This window comes from Phocoena phocoena, chromosome 20 (genome assembly GCF_963924675.1).
Source record: "Phocoena phocoena chromosome 20, mPhoPho1.1, whole genome shotgun sequence".
NCBI lineage: Eukaryota > Metazoa > Chordata > Mammalia > Artiodactyla > Phocoenidae > Phocoena > Phocoena phocoena.
Genome location: NC_089238.1, coordinates 38,533,723 through 38,553,073, shown reverse-complemented (window position 1 = coordinate 38,553,073; position 19,351 = coordinate 38,533,723). Strand labels below are relative to the sequence as shown.

Below are 19,351 nucleotides of genomic sequence, written 5' to 3'. Positions count from 1 at the left end.
TATTACTTGAGAATGTCCAGGAATATATGCTGAATGTGCTACTATATACTTATGTGCCAATACACGAGTCTTTTAGGTAGGCGGCGGCTGTATTATATTCGTATTTGAGTAAGAAAGCACATTTTCAAGCACAGATCCAACTTGGACATCCAGAGAAATGCCCAGACAGTCTTCGGGAAGAGATCTCAATAAACTCGAAGTACATGCACACAGCTTGTGAAAAGGTAAATTGATAATAGGCATGCTGACACAACCTAAAAAATGGTGTCACAACAGACAGTTGAAAATAGCTCACTTGCTACTCAGGGGAAAGGAAGTTTACATTGGGTGATTTAACGTCCTCCTGTTGCTAGATAACACACAGCTTCATGTAGGAGAGAGTAGGAGAAATGTGAGTTATTGTTCACAACCCTTTTTTGGCTGATAGACTTTTCATTGACAGAAAAGTACCATTTTGCTGATTTCCTTTTAACTTTCATAAAATCATCATTTAGAGTTGAAAGACAGGGTCAAAGCTGGCTTTACAAAAAGGTAGGAAATGAAATTGATTAATTTGAAGGCATGGGAAAAGGCTTCTCTCTCAGCATAATAATGGCGAAATCCATTTCACTGAGTGAGACAATGCACAGGTGTTTCTTTTTATTAGATATTGGTAGATCAGTGGTCTTAAAGACATCCCATTATAGAGTAAACAAAGTTTACTCTATAAACTTTGTATAAATAAAGTTTATTGGTTGTTCTCCATATGCCAGCTCCTGTGCTAAGTAAGCACTTACGTGGATTATCATTTTTAATACATACGACGGTCCCATGAGGTAGAAATTATAATTACCCCCATTTTACTCAAGAGGAAATTGGGTTCAGAGAGGTTAAGTCACTTACCTAACTCACATACCTAGTAAATGATGGAGCTTGGAGCAGAAGCGAGGCAGTCTGACTCACTTTGCCTCATAACCTCTAGAGGCTAGAACCTTAAAACCTTTGCGTACTAGGTATCAGCAAGCATTAAGTTGGCATCTATCTGGGAATACAAACCATCTGGCTAGGAACAACTTAAATAACGCGATCTTGAAAGAATTAAAGAGCAACAAAGGGAACTGGTGGCCGGACTGTCAGCAGCACTTCAATAGGTTCACATTTTTTCATGCACACAATAGTCGAAGAGAAAACAAGAACAAGCACCCCGTGCCACGGTGGAGTTGTCACAATAAGGGCATTACTTCCTACGAAAACAGAAGACTAAATCTATCTATACTACATCATAGCCACAAACTTCCAGAGAAGGAAAGAAAGAGGTAAATGATTCTCAAAACCTGACTGTGGTAAAGACATTCACTCTCCTCCCCAAACCTATGTCCCACTCCTCGTTTCTCAGCTCCCTACCAAGAGGGCCATGGGGTGAGGTCTGACCAAGGGATTTGTCAAAGATTTAAGAACTACTACTGCATGACCCTTCAGCTCTTCTCCCTCTTGCAAGAACATAAATGGCAGAGTCAAAGAAGGAGTATCTTGGATGTTTCTGCAAAGACGACACCTTCTGAATACTATTGCATCATATGTATGTACCACATCTTCTTTAACCTTCCATCCACCGATGGACACTTAAATTGCTGCCATATCTTGGCTATTGTAAATAATGCTGCAATTAACATGGGGCATGCAAATATCTCTTCAAGATTCTGTTTTCATTTCCTTTGGATATACACCCAGAAGCGGGATTGCTGGATCATATGGTAGTTCTATTATTAATTTTTTGAGGAACTTCCATACTTGTTTCCAAAGTGGCTGTACCAATTTACATTCCAACTAACAGTGCACAAGGGTTTCCTTTTATCTACATCCTCTTGGAATCTAAAAAAGCCAAACTCATAGAAATAGAAAGTACAATGGTGGTTACCAGAGACTGGGGGGAAATGGGGAGATGCTGGTCAAAGAAAACAGACTTCCAGTTCAAAGATGAGTAAGTTCTGAGGATCTAATGTACAGCATGGTGATTAGAGTTAATAATACTGTATTATGTATTTGAAAGTTGCTAAGAGAGTAGATCTTAAATGTTCTCACCACAAAAAAGGAATGGAAATTAATTATGTGACATGATGGAGACGTTAGCTAACCTGTGGTGATAATCTCATTGCAAAACCTAAGTGTATCAATCAACATGTTGTACACCTAAAAATTACACACTGTTACACATCAATTATATCTCAGTAAAGCTCGAAAAAATAAAGGAAAAAATAAAAAAAGAAGATATCTTCTTTAGAGAGTCATCCAAGCAGTGGATTTGTTGAGTAAGAATAAAATTTAATGTGATATATTTCTGATATTTCATGTTTAATTTGTTACCACAGCATTACATAGACTATCCTGATAAATACAAGGTATCAGGATCACGTAGGGAGCATACAAAAAAATACAGGTTTTAGGCCCAGACGTCAGTCTACTAAATCAAGGATGGAGCATGAATCTCTGTCTTTACACAGCTAGGATATTCTAATGATTAGCACTTAAAAAAAAATACTGTTAGATGTCAGCTTCCTGCTTCCTCTCCAAACCCTACCATGATTGAAACACACACACACGAAAGTCCACATACGTTGGAGCTAAGCCTTGGGTATTCTAGTACAGTATAAGGAAGAGCATGGATTTGGCTACCAACTCTGCTATTTATTACTGGCTTATTTATTGGGCAAATTATATAACTCTAGTGAGCCCACTTTTTCTCATCTGGGAATTAGAGATAAAAATAGCATCTACTTCTGGGGTGATGGAAATATTCCTTTCTTGATTAGAGTACCAGATACACAAATATATACATTTGCCAAAACTTAAGAAGTTATACAGCTAATATAGGTGCATCTCATTGAATTAAAGTTTTATAATAATAATAATAATACACCAGTACCTACTAGGCAGAATAGTGAGGATTAAATCAGATTAAATCCATGGAGAACACTTAGCCTGATGTCTGGCATTTTTTGCAAGTCTTGCTATTATTAGAAAATACTAGCTATTATTACATTTATATTATATGCTATGTGTTATGGATTATCTATTATGTATCATTATCAGAATATCCTCCAAAGTTACACATATTGAAAGCCACAGATTTGAGAAGGTGGGAGGAAAACAGACTATTTTAGACTGAATTGCGTTCTCAAGATGTATTTCTTCATGTTTTAAGTGCATAAATTCTCTTTACCAAAAGTATTTCAAAAAGCAAATTTCATACTTACTCTGTGTCTTACAGAATGCTTTGAATTCATACCTCAGCTTATCCATGACTTATAATTTTGCAAATGGTGCATGCTCCAACACACAATATATATTTTATTATGCCTCTGCTATAATTAATCAAGCAAAAAATGAGTATTATATTTCCTAATGACGACTTTGTGCCTGCAAAGAAAAACCTTTGCCACAATGTTAATGTATCTATATGATCGCCTGCATCAAAATGCACAATCCTTAATTCTAATTTCAAGCTTTAGTTGCTATAGGCCATACTAATAAGGGATTTTTCTTTTAAATACACTTTCCGTAGGTTTTCTCTTTAAGAGATGCTACGTAGTATAATGATATATGACACCCAGAGAACAACAGGATAAAAAATACCAAGCATTACAAATGTGTTTGGAGAGAGACAGATTAAGTTCCTACAAATTTTAATTTACTGCAACACAAGAAAATGCACTTAACAATAATAGACTTTAAGAATAAGGCAAGGGGCTTCCCTGGTGGCGCAGTGGTTGAGAGTCCACCTGCCGATGCAGGGGACACGGGTTCGTGCCCCGGTCCGGGAAGATCCCACATGCCACGGAGCAGCTGGGCCCGTGAGCCATGGCCGCTGAGCCTGCGCGTCCGGAGCCTGTGCTCTGCAACGGGAGAGGCCACAACAGTGAGAGGCCCGCGTACCGCAAAAAAAAAAAAAAGAAAAAAAAAGAATAAGGCAAAAGTTTTTGAGTAAGAAATGTGTGAAATGGAATATAGACTCTTCCTTCAGGCAGACCCCAGGGAATATCTGAGTGTTTACTGAGCTTCTCTTCTGTGCCTTGTTCTGGGTGGGGATGCAGACAATGAGGAAGGCAGGATCCCTTTCCTAAGAAACTTACACTTCACATTGGGAATGTTACCCATAGTTGGGGTTTTGATAAATTGCCAGTCTCCTGTCTCTAGAACTCAAAACAGCAGCAACAACAAACACAACAAGCTCAAGATTAAAAGCCTTAAAATAAAATAACTGATAAGTATGATCGTCACAAAGAGATAAACGACTCTTAGGCAACAGAAAGATTTGGCTGTAGCAGAACTGCTTATATTAACATATTTGAAGAAAAGTGCGGCTATCAAAAGAGAGAGGAGCAGGAAATGACAGACAGATTTACAATGTGTCTGTCCCAGCAATGTTTGGGGGCTGAAACAGAGGCCAGACATGCCCACACGGACCCCTCTCCTTTGACAGGGCTGATCCTATTGCAGGGGTGGTGCACAGTGTCTGAAGCACTGACAACGTGGACCATCCCTGTGCTCTCCTCCTTCATTTGTGAGGCTCCCCAAAACCTAATTATAGCAGGTCTTTTCATGCAATTCCCAACACACACACACACACACACACACACACACACACACACACACACACACACTCTTCTTAGACTTTTCATTGTTACCAACTTCACTAACGTGTTTAGTTTCTTATGAATAGTGGATATAAGTTGGCTTTCCCATAAGAAGATAGTAAACACATGTTGAGTATTTACTATTTCCATATAGTTTACATTTTCTTTTTGCTTAATACTCTTAAGAACCCTAAAAGCATTATCAAACATGATAGAACTGACTGAAGGTGTTTGGCCGGAAAATAAAGACGAGGACTTAACACGGCATCTATATAGAAAAAAAAATTCCGTTAGACATTCCTCTGCTCCACAGTCACCTCCTAGCTTTGATGCCAGTGGTATCACCTGAAGCGGTGTGATGTAGCAGCCTGGTACAATTTAGACTCTGACTCCCAATTTTTCATCTCTCCACCAGTCACGGTGCTCAGTCACAGCAAAAAATTCTCCTGGAGCTCTAGTGTCCTTGAGAAGGCAATCTGGGAGCCACACTGAGTGTCTTCTTACTGCTCACCACCGATACCACATATTATTTATTGCTTCCCTGCCTTACAATGAGATTGTGTGCTTCTGTTCTGTCCAGATTCAGTGCATTCTTCACAGTGAGAATACCCTGTAAAGCTGCTTAAGACCCCCAGCTGGCATTTCCCTAGTGATACTGCAACTTGCTATATGCATCTCTCGCCACTTGCACAGGAAAGGAAAACAGAGTCAAGAGGGAAAACAATCCAGTAGGACAAGATCCTGAATCGAATTTTGTGATGCAGAGGTTAACATCTACAGGATCTTGAGAGAAAACACCAGGAATCAGAGAAGTGAATAAAGACTTTGTTAGGGTGCAGGTCTTGAAAGATGGCTGGAGAATGTATGACACATAAAGAGAACATCACGTGCGTAAACAAAAAGAAGGCGCGTGCACTTCTTATATATTTCCATATATTATTCCACTGAGGCTAGCATAATTATCTGAATCAGCTCATCCAACTTGGGTTTTTAAGTCCCTTGGGGGAAGAGACTATCTCTATTAAAATTGCTTACAATCATTTGTTTTCAGATATCTTTAATTTTATTATTCTTGATGTACTGACAATATCTCCAAATCTTCTCACCAACTTTGATTTTCCAATTCCTATTCAAGTTCTTCCACTTACCCTACATAGGTCCCTTTTGATTTCTCCTTTGGAGAAGATGTGTGTGAGCCATACACATAAACTGACCTGTTCTCATGCAATTGTGAGGCAGCTCTTCCTATGAAGGATGCAGTGGCCACAGAATTAAGTGGATTCCTCAGAGAAATAATTAAACAATCTGTCTTTGATAACTGCAATTTACACAACCAGCAATGTACACCTAGATACTCAAGAAAGAACATTTCAGGAACAGAGTATCACTTTTTCCCAAATTAAATCTGATTTAAGCCTAAGATTATCACATGTTATTCCTCTCCTTTGATTTCCTCTCCTCGCCTCTCCTTTCCTCTCTTCTCTTCTCCCCCACCCTCTCTGTAAAACAGACAGGTAACTAATTTTGTGATGAGACATACATGGGCTTGAGCGTTATTATCTGGCCAACCAGGAGCTGAGGGTTTCACCTCCCAGAGCTTCAGTCCCCCACAACTGCAGAATGGGGTTGAAAGCATGGACCATTCAGGATTGCTGTGCAGGTTAAATGACATAGTGCATGCAACATGCAAAGTGTCTAGCAGAGGGAATATGTACCTTTTACACAGTAGCTACCCTGCAAATTAATAGTAATAGTAATCATAGTAGTGGTGGTAGTAGTAGTATAGTAGTAGTTTTACCATTAGTAGAAATAAAATTCTTTCCGAGGCATATGGTACTCCAACTAGACTTTTTACAATTTCTATTAAAATTTATATTTAGATGAGATCATGGTGGTCCTGTAGTATCTTCTCCTACCCACAGCAGAAGACCCCTGTGAAATATGATAATACCTGTCAGGGGGACAGCCAGTCTGAGTTCCTGTGCCTGACGTGAACCAAAGCCTCTGTTCTGAGGAGCACAAGATCTAGTGGCAGAGACCTTTCGGGCCAGATATCTGTCCTTAGACTGAGCAGCGTTTTCTCTCCCTCCCTGAAGTTTCTATCCATCAGTCCCAGTTTCGTACCCCCCCGGGGCCAAACAAGATGAATCCAAACACTCTTCTTCATGACAGTGCTTTAGATATTTGAACAAAGTTATCATGTGCCTCCAGAGCATTCTCTTCTACACACGATACAGCCTCAGATCATTTCTCCACGTGGCTTACATTCCGGGCTCTTCAATGTCCTGACTGTCAGTGTGACGCCCAGGACTGAAAACTCTAACACCGTCTATGGAAGAATACAGAGGGCAGAGAACCACCTGTGATCTGCACTGTGTGTTTAACAATGTGGCTAAATAATTTGTCAATCTCTTTGTGTTGAAAACTTTGTGTTGAAAACTTATCAAGTGTATGATTAAGTAAAACACCCAGATTTATGATGTGCATGTGTTTGTACAGGTAAGTTGTGTATGTGTATTTATGTATATGTATATACACATGTATTTGTGTGCATATTTCTTGTCCTCTCTCTCTCTCTCACTAGAAATGATCCTTGTTAACAGTTTTAATCTCACCTGCAAGTTATGAGATTTAAATGAGTCTACATGTAAACTGCTTACATGGATCAGATGACTATAATGCTACCTATTCTTATTTTATCTTCACCTGCATTAATATGGTCTATTTGTCAGCCAAGGTCTGCGACAGGTTCTAGAGATATTGATATACCTGGGAATATGTACCCCTAAATGGTGTATAAAATATGGCCTCTGCCGTTAAAGAAATAAGAGCCCTGGGAGAAAAAAAAGTTTTTACATAATGGGTCAAGTACTGTACACTGTTCCTGACTTATGATGTTTCAACTTTACAATGGTGCAAAAGTGATACATGTTCAGTAGAAACTGTACTTGGAATTTTGGATTTTGATCTTTTCTGGGGCTAGTGATATATGGTCTGATAATCCCTCATGCTGGGCACGGCAGCGAGCCTGAGGCTCCCAGTCAGCCACCCAAAAACAAGGGTAAACAACCAATACACTAAAGCCATTCTGTACCCAGACAACCGTTCTGTTTTTCACTTTCAGCACAGTAAATTACATGAGATATTCAACACTTTATTATAAAATAAGCTTTGTGTTAAATGATTTTACCCAACTTCAGGCTAATGTAAGTGTTCTGAGCACATTTAAGGTAGGCTAGGCTCAGTTATGATGCTCTGTAGGTTAGGTTATTAAACGCATTTTCGACTTAACAATATTTTCAAGTTACGATGGGTTTATGGAGACATAACCCCATTGTAAGTCAAGGAAGACGTTTGGAATTAGGCACGTGGTGGGGTGCACAGAACACAAAGGAAGGATACTAAGTTCATACTGGCAGCAGGGGAGAGAGATGGGCAAGGAGTATCAGGAAAATATTTCCGGAGGATAGGACAGCTGAGCATGGAATTTTCAAAGAATAAATTGGAATTAGCCAGAGCATAAAGGAACAAACTTGTTCTAAGCAGGGGGAGGAATATATGCAAAGAGGATGATGCTATGGGCCTCTGAACATGGGCAGAGTTGAATAGGTTTCCATGCCCTTGGCTTCAGGATGTAGATGCATTATGAGATGTTAAATGTCCAGTTTATAGGAAGTTACCATCCCCGCAGACTGAATACTTGTCAGTTTACATCTGAGAAATACCAGCGCATACTGGAATGAGAAAGCTCTAGGGAGACACCCGAGCTCTAAACTGTACCAACCTGGACATACAGCTTATCACCTGGCATTACCGTTTCTTCATCAGCAAAATCAGTGTAATTACACTCAGCAGTAATACAGAGAAGGCACCTCCTTTCTAGTAACTGCCTAGGGTGCTGCTGCCACTCCTGCCGCTCACTTGTGACATGACATTTAAAACAGACATTGGCCAAACAAAATGTGTACGTATTCTAGAAGTCACGCTGTTCACAAAAGAAAAGTAAAAGATGTTTAGCGTGGAAAAGCAATTACTGGGTGCTGGGCATGAGGGTGAGAAATAGGGTTAGGAGGAAAAGGCTGGAAAGCACTAGCTGCTATTTTCAGCTGCCTTTCTGCTTTGAAATCATACCTCCTTACAAGTGTTGATCTGGATAAATCTATTTGTTCCACCAGAATCTTTTGTAACTACACAAACTTTTAGCTGGAAAAATAATCTTACTTCACTTTATACATCTGCCACATCCAGAACAGTCTTATCTGATGATTTATTTTATAGCACATCTTCCAACGCTTGCTTCTGTGACTCAACTGACATAAAGAAAATAGACTGTCTGGGTGCATTTTCCCCTTCCATAGATATAAGAAAAGCTATAGGAGGAGAGCAAATCGACTGTAAATACACATGATAAATTTTGCTTCTGTTGATAAACCTTTCTTAGTCAGTCAAGAATTGCTCGTACTGGGGGCTTCCCTGGTGGCGTAGTGGTTAAGAATCTGCCTGCCAATGCAGGGGACACGGGTTCGATCCCTGGTCTGGGAAGATCCCACATGCCACGGAGCAACTAAACCCATGCGCCACAGCTACTAAGCCTGTGTTCTAGAGCCCGTGAGCCACAACTACTGAGCCTGTGTGCCACAACTACTGAGCCCATGAGCTGCAACTACTGAGCCCTGCGCACCTAGAGCCCGTGCTCCACAACAAAGAGAAGCCACCTCAATGAGAAGCCCACGCACCGCAACGAAGGGTAGCCCCCGCTCACTACAACTAGAGGAAGCCCGCGCACAGCAACGGAGACCCAACGCAGCCAAAAATAAATAAATAAATGAATAAATTTATTTAAAAAATATATATATATAAAAAAATTGCATGTACTAAAGACTAAATGATGACTATATGTCACATAGTAGAGAATTACTAATGTAATTTGGGCCAGTTAATGGATTCTGCTTTTACTCTATTTTCCCTTCATATTCTATACCAAATCTCTTTAGAGGAGCTGGTCTGACATACGTGATTTTTTTTTCCCCTCCTCTTTGGTCATCATCCCTCTTCGAGGATGCCTTCTTTAAACATCCTCTTTGGCAGTAAACGTTAGCAAACATTTATTGAACACCTACCGTATGCCTGTATGCTTGAGAGACAGTGATGAAGTATCAGTAATTATCAGTCTCTAAATGTCTCCTGCAGAGGGACAGTGCTGGGACAGACAAGCATTGGGGATAATATAATAATACATAGGGGATAATAATAATACACTGTAGCAAAATCAAATTGTAGACAAGACTGTGGGAAGGGAAAGGTCAGGAAATACTTTTCTGAAACGTTAGATGCCTTAGTTCAATTTTGAGAAATGAAAGCTAATGAGAAGTAGGAGTGAGATGAGTGAGGAGCAGAGGAGAAGAAAAACACATTCACTGAGTATTTACTACATTCTAGGCACTGCGACGTATCACCTTTCTAACTTACAGCAATTCTCTGAAGGAGGTACCGATGTTATTAGATGTGGAAAATGAGGATCACAGAGGTAAAGTATCTGCCAACAGCAAGTAAGGGCCATAACCAGAATTCAAACTTGGGCAGCTCAATTTCCAAGTCCATCGTCTGTGTCATGGAATCCTGCTCCCTCCCCTGATAGGAGCAGAGAAGGAGAAAATAAGATGAGCAATGGTATGGACACTTTAGGTAAGAAAGTGGACAGGTAAAAATCTTTGGAGGCCTTGAACAGCAAGGAATTGTTGACAAATGGCCCTGAGTGGCAACATCAGGGGACCTGGCTGACCTCCGCACTGACCTCTGGGGTAAACTGAATGCCCTCCGTGTCCTACCACTTGTGTTTCAGGGCAGGACTCCGACTGACACAGAATCAATATAAATGTATCCTTTGGACATACTTTTGAAAAACTGTGCCTGGAGTGAAGGTAATCAGTAACCATGGGCTTTCAGAGGGAAACAGAAATGTAGAAATCTTTCAGCCAAACTCCTCATTTTAAACAAGAAGTGGCTCAGAGAGAGGAAAGTATTTGTCCAAAGTCAGAGTCTGCTCAGAGCTGAGGGATTTCTCTTTTTAACTAATTAAACATCAGGTGACACTGTCTTCCTGACCCAGGAGGATATTTGCGGGCACGGGAAAGGAGAGCAGCCTAGTGCCCAAAACGATTTAATAAAACTGCAGGTTGGGTTCCCAGCACGCCTTGCGCGCGGGAAGATGGCGGCGTCCTGGTGGAGGTCTTGAAGAGATCGGATCGGTATAGCGTTGGCATCGGGGCCAGCAAGGCTGGCACTTGCTCGTCCCAGGCGTCTCGGTCTTGGGAGCTGCGGGGCCCCGAGACGTGGGGCGTAAGAGTGGGGCATGCGCTCCACGTGGAAGCCCGAGCCTCCTCCCCCGGACAGGATGTACGAGATTCCTGGACTGGAGCCCATCACCTACGCGGGGAAGATGCACTTTATGCCTGGTCTGGCGCGGTGAGTCTTCCCGCCCTGGGACCCCGGCTGGACGCACACGAAGTTCCGCCGCTTGCCCCCGCTTCACGAGCACCTGCTGTACAGGGACGAGGCCTGCTACATCTTCCACCAGCGTTGCTGCCGCCGCCTCGAGGGTGTAAAGCAGGCCCTCTGGCTTACCAAGACCAAGTTAACAGAGGCCTTCCTGAGAAAGTGCTTAGCCTTGCTGACAATCCAAGGAACCACACAGAGAACCAGGATGAACGTGTTCTGTACGGGATCTCTCATGCTTGTCTCTGGCACTCTAATGAAGACATCCCCAAGAGAGAGACCTACTGCCCAGTCATTGTGGACAGTCTGATACAGCTGTGTAAATCCCAGATTCTCAAGCATCCTTCTCTGGCCAGGCAGATCTGTGCCCAAAACAACACGTTATCCACCACCTGGAATCGAGAGTCTACTCTTATTCAGGTCCATGGTTCCAGTGGAGCCCAACTGAATGCCAAGGATCCTCTGCCCCCCCCACGCCTTCCAAGAGGAAGTAGAAGCTACTAAGAATCATGTTCTTGAGACCTTCTCTCCCATATCTCCCACTGTGGGTCTTCAGGAATACAATGTTTATGATGTGAATGATGACACAGGATTCCATGTTGTGTGTGTGTGTGTGTGTGTGTGTGTGTGTGTATCTCACATCTTTTTTATTCATTCATCTGTTGATGGACACTTAGGTTGCTTCCATACCTTGACTATGGTAAATAATAATGCTGTGAACATTGGGGTGCACATGAAAAGACCCTCAACATGACTAATCAACAGGGAAATGCAAATGAGGTATCACCTCACATCTGTCAGAATGACTCTCAACAAATAGATAAGAGGTAAGTGTTATTAGCAAGGATGTGGAGAAAAGGGAACCCCTGTGCCCTGTTGGTGGGAATGTAAATTGGTGCGGCCACTATGGAAAACTGCATGGAGGTTCCTCAAAATATTAAAAGTAGGACTACCATATGATCTAGCAGTTCCACTCCTGGGTATATACCCAAAGAAAACGAAAACATTAATTTAAAAAGATCCATGCATCCCTTCTTTCTCTCATCCACTTGAAGCCACTATGCTCTTCGTCAACAAATACAATCAGATCACTTCTGCTTAAGAAAAAAAAAATTCAACAACTGCCCATTGCATTCAAGATATGATTCACGATTCTTTCCTTGTCCTACAAAGCCCTGTGTTATCTGTCTCTGTATTTCCACAAAGCTCATCAAGCATCAGTCTTAGAGATACTTTTTAGCTCCTCAAAAGTTCCAAATTCCATCTTGCCTCAATGCCCTTATATAGTCTATTTCTTCCATGAATGTTCATGTTCTCTCCCTACACTTACCCTAACTAGCCCGTCTGCATCTTTTAATTCTCAGCTTTGATTCACACCTTTAAGGAGACCTCCACTCACCTCTCCTTACAACCTCTCCCATACAGATTAGTTCCTAGTTACATTCCCTTGTAGACTCTGAGCAATTAAGTCACATTTAGTTATTCATTTATTAGCAAACTATTTGAGTAAGCTGACCAATTTTCTGAGCTTCCCTGTTCTTACCTATAAAATGGGCATAAGAATACTTGCTCTGTAGAACAGTTGTAAAGACTGAAATTAAAGTACTTAATAGACATTCAATGAATAGCTATTAAAAGTGTTATTCTTTAATTCTACCCATGCCCAGAACAATACTCTTTGCAATGGGGACTCAATCATGGCTCAAGACCCAGAACTAAAGTGACTGTCAATTAGAATAGAGAGACTTTTCTGGAATATTGTTTCCAAGAAGCAAGCTCTTGGGCCACCTGTGTAAAATACTGCATTCCATTCTGACCTACCTTTGCTCTATGGAAACATCACTATTATCTCTTAGCCACCAAAAAGGCAACTGAATAGGGAAAGGGCAACACACAACCACTAGATAAAGCACTGAAATAGTCTATGCTGTGTAAGTTCATCTATCTTGAGCTGAGGACACTAAAGAAAGATTTTTTTTAAGCCTTCTCCATCAGCTAAGGATCATTTCTGCCTTCCCTTCTCAGCACTGATAGTCAATGTTTCAACATCCATGAAAATTGGAACACAGAGCTCTCAAATCCTGTAGTCTAAATTGTAGACTATTTGCAAAGCAAGCCGGTACCAATCTTGAAAATACTTCCAGTGGTTCTCCACGAGCACAAACCTATTTTAATGCACCTATTCACAAGTTTAAAAAGTAACGTAAATGTATGCACATAAGAACACTGAAATAGCCCTCTGTGAGGCATTTTATTAAGCCAATTTCTTCGTCCATACATCAAACAAGAATTAGAAATCAGAATCAGGACTGTCATTATGCATACCTGTAATTCATTTTAAGAAATTCACATGTTCTAGAAAAGCTGTCTGCACACCACCACTTTGTAAACTGGATTATATTTCTAAGAGCACTAAACAAGGTAGCTATTTTAATTAGCTTTCGAATAAAACCTTTGGTAAAATGCAGAATCATTCTGTAGTGTGAATAACTGTCATCATTAAACTCACTCTGTAAACAAGGGACACTTGCACCACATTTAGATTCGAGCAGGTGATTCATCTGCTCTTGGTTTGGGGATTCATTCATTCAGTTAGCATTTTTCATGCATATATTATTCATGCATTCATTCTTCAAATATTTACTGAGTGCTTACCATAGGCCTGGCACAGTACTGGATGCTCAAGACACAGGAGTGAATGAGAGAGATGATGTACTTTGCCCTCCTGAAGTTATAGCCTGGTGGAGCAAGATGACCAATAAAAGCATGTAAATTAAAATATGTAATATGATGTCAAGTACATATATGTTATAAACAAGAATAAAGCAGACTAAAGGGATAGAAAGTGGTAGACTACGGGGGATTCGAGCATCGAATGGGTGATTCTGCTGGTGAGAGAGCCAGGTAAATCCTGATTAAACAGGCAAAATGAGGGAGCAGACCATGAAATAGGGGCAGGGTGCTTCAGGCAGAGGGCAGAACAAATGCAAATGTCTTGAATCTGGAGTACACGTGCATTTGAACAACAACAAGAAAATAAGTGTGGCTTGAGTGACCAAGGGAGAGACTGGAAGATCAGCAAGACAGTCAGGGGCTGGCTCAGGTTGTGGCATCTACACTGTGGAATGGAGGCATGCATGAGGCAATTGTTCTCAGCAGCAGTAGGGGCAAGGGATGAGTGACCCTCAGAATCCACAGATCTCTGCCCACCATGGAAAGGCATGGTTTTTCCATATAGATCAACATCCGTAAATCTTTTCGCTTATATCCTCTCTTACTTTCCCCACTTCTGCTGACTTCCCCTTCCTCTCTCCCTTATCTCCTTTCACCCTTTCATCTTTTACCCTTCCACGAAAACTTTTCTGTGTACCTACTGTATTGCAGACACTGTGCCTAGGGATCCGATAGATGCCCTCCGCCTTGGGTGTAGAGGAAAGTTCCTCCCTCTTCCCCACACACCCCCAAACATATCAAGACTAGAATCTGTTGCATGAGCTTCTCCACTGAAAGGGCAAGCTAGTGGGAAGACTTGTGAGTCAAACATACATAGGCTGGAATCCCAGTTCCAGTACTTACCAGTTGTATTTATATTGAGCACGGCATATAATTTCCTTGTCTCAATTCTCTCATCTGTAAAATAAGGATAATACATACTTTGAAGGAATGTTTTGAGAATTTCTAGTTTTATATATAAGTTGGTGATTAATATTATTACATTATTATTTCTGCTTGCTTTCTTCCTTTACAACTGGAACTTCAAAGTAAAGGAAGGACATGGTTAGAGTTTGGTAAGACACTGAAATCGCCTTCTGATCTTGTCTCCTCTAATGTTCTAGAATATTGTATTCATGATTATAGGATATAACCCATGGGACCTGACAACCCAAGATGACCCAGAACGGTGGCATGATGGAAATCTGTTTCTGCTTGCGGGAGAGTGCATTAATGGCCCCAACTCTTTACACTTCTCTGTATTCAGACTCTTTGCCATGCAACTTCTGAAGCTTCTTCCACCAAGAAAGCAGATTATATTTCTCCACCCCTTAACTTTCAATCTGGCCATATGGTGTGCTCTGGCCAACAAAATGAGATCGAAAAGATAGTTTCCAGTTCTCAGCCTACACCTCAAGACACCGCGCATATTTCTGCTTGGCATCTTGTGCAGTGGCCATCACCATGAGAATATGCCCAAGCTAGCCCTAAGGAGGAGGATGAGAAATACAGGAAGCTGAGTGGAGTTACCCCAGCCCAGCCCCAGCCAACCCACAGATGTATGAGAGTAAATAACTGTTATTTTAAGTCACTGAGTACTGCGGTTATTCATACCCTAGTATTACTGTGGTGATATGTGACTGACATACTGGCCTTAATTTAATAAAAATATTTCTTAATTAACATTATCAGTTAATCAAATATATTGATTGGACTTCTAATGCTGGAGATACAGACAAAAACCAAAAAAGGTATCATCCCTGCCCTTGGGGAACTTATAGTCTAGGTGAGAGGGAAAGATAAAGAAACACTACAGATAAGAGTTAAAGTGGGTTATGTTTGAGAGAGAGGGAATCCTTGGAGTCAGGTCTTAGCCTGAGATGATTGCCTGACTGCTCCTAGTGGTGGAAAGAGGAAATGCATCTAAGAGATGTTTTCAATTTAACAGAGTCTGACTTAAAAAACTCCAGAATTTCAGCTCTGGAAGTATCCTCCTCAGAACTTATTTTGAGTAAGCTCTCATTCACAGCCACGGGAACTGAGGCTCACAGAAAGAAAATTACTTACCCAAGGTGATTCAGTGAATTTGCCGATCTAGGACATGAACCCAGGGCCCCTGCCCCCAAGGCTGGCACATCTAATTCTATATGACCCATGACAGGCCTTACAGTGTCAGTAAATTTTGAACTGCTAAAATATTCTTGACCAGAAGTTTTATTACTGATATCATTTATAAGAAGATTAATCTCCATCATTATTATAATTCATACTGTAACATGACTCCTTTCTTGCTCAGGTGATTTAAGGTGTGACAATAATCAGACCTCATAATTAATAATAGTAATTAATAACTTTCATTTATTGAGCCTCTGCTTTAAGCACAGTGCTTACTGCTCTAGGTACATGGGCACATTTAATCCCTGCAACAGTCTAGGCACAGATAACAAGCCCCATTTTACAGAATTGGAAACTGAATCTTACAGAGATTAAAGTCTTTGCTAGTAAGCAGCAGAACCAGGAATCAGACTCAGATCAAAGGCCTGTGGTCTCCTCACTTATCTGTGGCCTCAGCTGTGGGAATCTCTATCTGAAGTGCCTGGTTCAGAACAGGCATACCTGTTCAATCTTTCTCAGTGTTCTCCCCCTGCCTGGGGAAGGCATGATGCGGGCCTACTGCAATGTGATAAAACCATCTCCCTATTTGGATCCTGCCTCACTTTTTATACCATTTACCAAAGGATGCCTCTAGAGCAGGAAACTTTGAGAAGGCCTGGGGTAGCCTGGGGCTTCTAAGTGAAAACAAGGAACTGACTCAGCAGGACCTGGCTATCTTCAGAGTCTGAGGACAGAGGCATCAAAGGGATGAGAGCCTGGTAACTTTGATGAAGGAACCAACAGGAAATTACCAGCCTCTTGCTGACAAGGACAAAGACAAGAAAAGGCCCATTTGAGCCTTGTCTCTGTCTGAACTGAAAGAGTCAGGAAGCAGAAGGGACCGTTCAATCCTGCCTCCAGAGCAACCCTGAACCCTGACTTCCTCCCTTGAAGAACAAGGTGAAGGAAAGGTGAGGCAAGTTAAGATAAACACCCAAACTTTTGGCTGCTGGATGAACTGAATCTTTTAATTTAAACTGTCAGTGGGTTCTTTTTTTTTTTTCTCTTTTCCTTTTTTAATCCAAACTGTAATCACACAATACTCCACCCAAGTGCTTGATATGGATTTCTAAGACAGATCCTAACATAGTCATATAAAAATCCCCTCGGAAATGTGCACTTTGTACTGTGTCTATGTGTAGGTGTGTTTAAAATGTCACGAACTGGAATGCCTAACTCTAGTTCCCAGGAATTAATCACTTAGAAGAGTGAAAGGGGGGAATTAACTTGCTTTAACACTTATAAGACTCTCCAAAGCAGTCGCCAAAATAGAACTTGCTGAATAGAAGTATGGTTATCTTTCCATAAGAACTAGAACTCTTCTTTTTTTGTTTAAACATTTATCTCTCTATAAAACTGCCTTGCAAAAAGTTTTTCCCCTGGGGCTCAGCTGTAGGTCATAGATACTCTGGGAATAAAGGTGTAAAAGAAATTTTTGCCTTTCTTTTTGGTTATAATTCAATGAATTTTAATAAATGTATAGATTTGTGCAACCATCATCATTATCCAATTTTAGGACATTTTCATCTCCCAACACAGTTCCTTCATGCCCATTTGCCGATAATTCCTATTCATACTGAGACAACCACTGATCTGTTTCCTGTCTCTATAAATTTGCCTTTTTTGAATATTTTATATAAATGGAATCAGAAAATATCTGGTTTCTGCATCTGGCTTTTAGCATGTTTTAAGGGTCATTCATACTGTAACATGCATCACTATTTTAATGCTGAATACTATTCCATTATATGGATATACCACATTTGTTTATCCACTCACCCGTTGATGCACATGTTAACTGTTTCCAGTTTGGGGCTATAATGACTAACGCTGTTATGCACATTCAGGCACACGTGCCTGTGCGGACATAAGTTTCCAGCTGTCTTAAGTAGACTCCCAGGAATAAAACTGCTGGGTTGTGCAAAGGAATATTGACTGCTGCTATACACTGGGTTCCATCTGATTCAGCTGTGCAATGTCAGTAGAAATCTACCAAGCAATTTTTTTTTTTTTTTGGCGGTACGCGGGCCTCTCACTGTTGTGGCCTCTCCCGCCACGGAGCACAGGCTCCGGACGCGCAGGCTCAGCGGCCATGGCTCACGGGCCCAGTCGCTCCGCGGCATGTGGGATCTTCCCGGACTGGGGCACGAACCCATGTCCCCTGTATCGACAGGCGGACTCTCAACCACTGCACCACCAGGGAAGCCCTACCAAGCAATTTTTAACATACTTTTGAAAATCCGCTGATGCTATCATTCACCGAAGGGATGGTCTAAAAATAACCGACCACCACCAACAAACAACAGCTGTCACTTAACGAATTCTTAACCAAAAAGCAAAGAACACATTCCGGATAATGTCAGGTCAAATGTGACAAGGCTCATCCTTGGTCCTGTCTCCAAAATGGAATTAATGAAACTTTTCTCACGGATCAAGCGCTGTCCTAACCATCACCAATCCCCGACATCACTGTATACCTGCAATTAGACTGATGAGCCCTTCACGTTCCCTTCCTGTTTCCACTTTCACTTACGTGGAAAGCATGAGAAAATTCAGACAAGCATTAGTAGACAAGGGCAAACTCCGAGTATCCCTGAGGGAGAGTGGGGTCCTGTTCCCTCCTCTCCTCTGTACCTTCATTTATAAGTGGAAGCGTTGAGGTCAGAGCACCCCCTCACCATGTTCTGCCCCTTTAGAGTGCGGGGACCTGGGCGGTGGCGTAGGACATACTAAGCCCATACAAAGTTTTAGGGCTTAGAGCAGACAGAAGTGGCAGATGAAAAGACAGGACCAGAGAGGATGATAAAGGAAGTAGGCAGAGTGTGGAAGGGACCAACCTGTGGAGGGAAAAGAGACAGGCACCGCGTCCCACTCACTGCGCTCTCGGGGAAAGCGTTCCGCCTCCTCGGCCTCGCGAGGGCCTCGCACCGGCACGTGTAGGGCGAGGGTGGGGGGTTATCTAGCGCCCAGAGGCCTGTCTCCTTGCGGCATTTGGGAGGTAAAGGGGGCCCACTTTACCTCCCAGCGGGAAACTCAGCGCCCCCGCCCCCAGCCGAGGAAACGGCAGTTTAAAGGCCACGGCCACAAGGAGGGCGAAGGACGCGGCAGCTTGGCTCAGGACGCCGGCTGGGGGGGCGGCCGATGCCTCAGGGATCCCGGAGTCGCAGAGAAGCCGGCGGGCGCACGAGGGGCGGGGGCGTGGTAGCCGGATGGCCCCGCCCCGCCCGTCGCCCCCGCGCGCAGCCCAGCGCAGTCCCTTGCCGCGTGCAAACGTGAGGGTTCTGCGGGCAGCTGGGACTCGGGCGAACAGGGCTGGGAGCCCGAGAGCCGGCTTTGGCCGCCCCCACTCACCTCCCACTACTACAGTCCCTTCCCCC

General features: G+C 42.2%; 1 protein-coding gene across 1 annotated transcript; it reads left to right on the top strand.

Moving 5' to 3' along the window:
- Window positions 1-10,106: 10,106 nt before the first annotated feature.
- On the top strand, window positions 10,107-11,699 carry LOC136140302 (large ribosomal subunit protein mL37-like). Its single transcript, XM_065898372.1, has 2 exons — window positions 10,107-10,140; window positions 10,789-11,699. Exons 1-2 carry the CDS (start codon window positions 10,107-10,109, stop codon window positions 11,610-11,612), a joined length of 858 nt encoding a protein of 285 aa, XP_065754444.1. The 3' UTR covers window positions 11,613-11,699.
- Window positions 11,700-19,351: the final 7,652 nt, after the last annotated feature.

Excerpts from the sequence above, each read along its gene's own strand:
- LOC136140302 (XM_065898372.1), top strand. The coding sequence starts at position 10,107 with ATGTTATTAGATGTGGAAAATGAGGATCACAGAG. Across the intron at positions 10,141-10,788 it reads GGAAAATGAGGATCACAGAG|GTTGGGTTCCCAGCACGCCT; the intron begins GTAAAGTATCTG and ends ATAAAACTGCAG.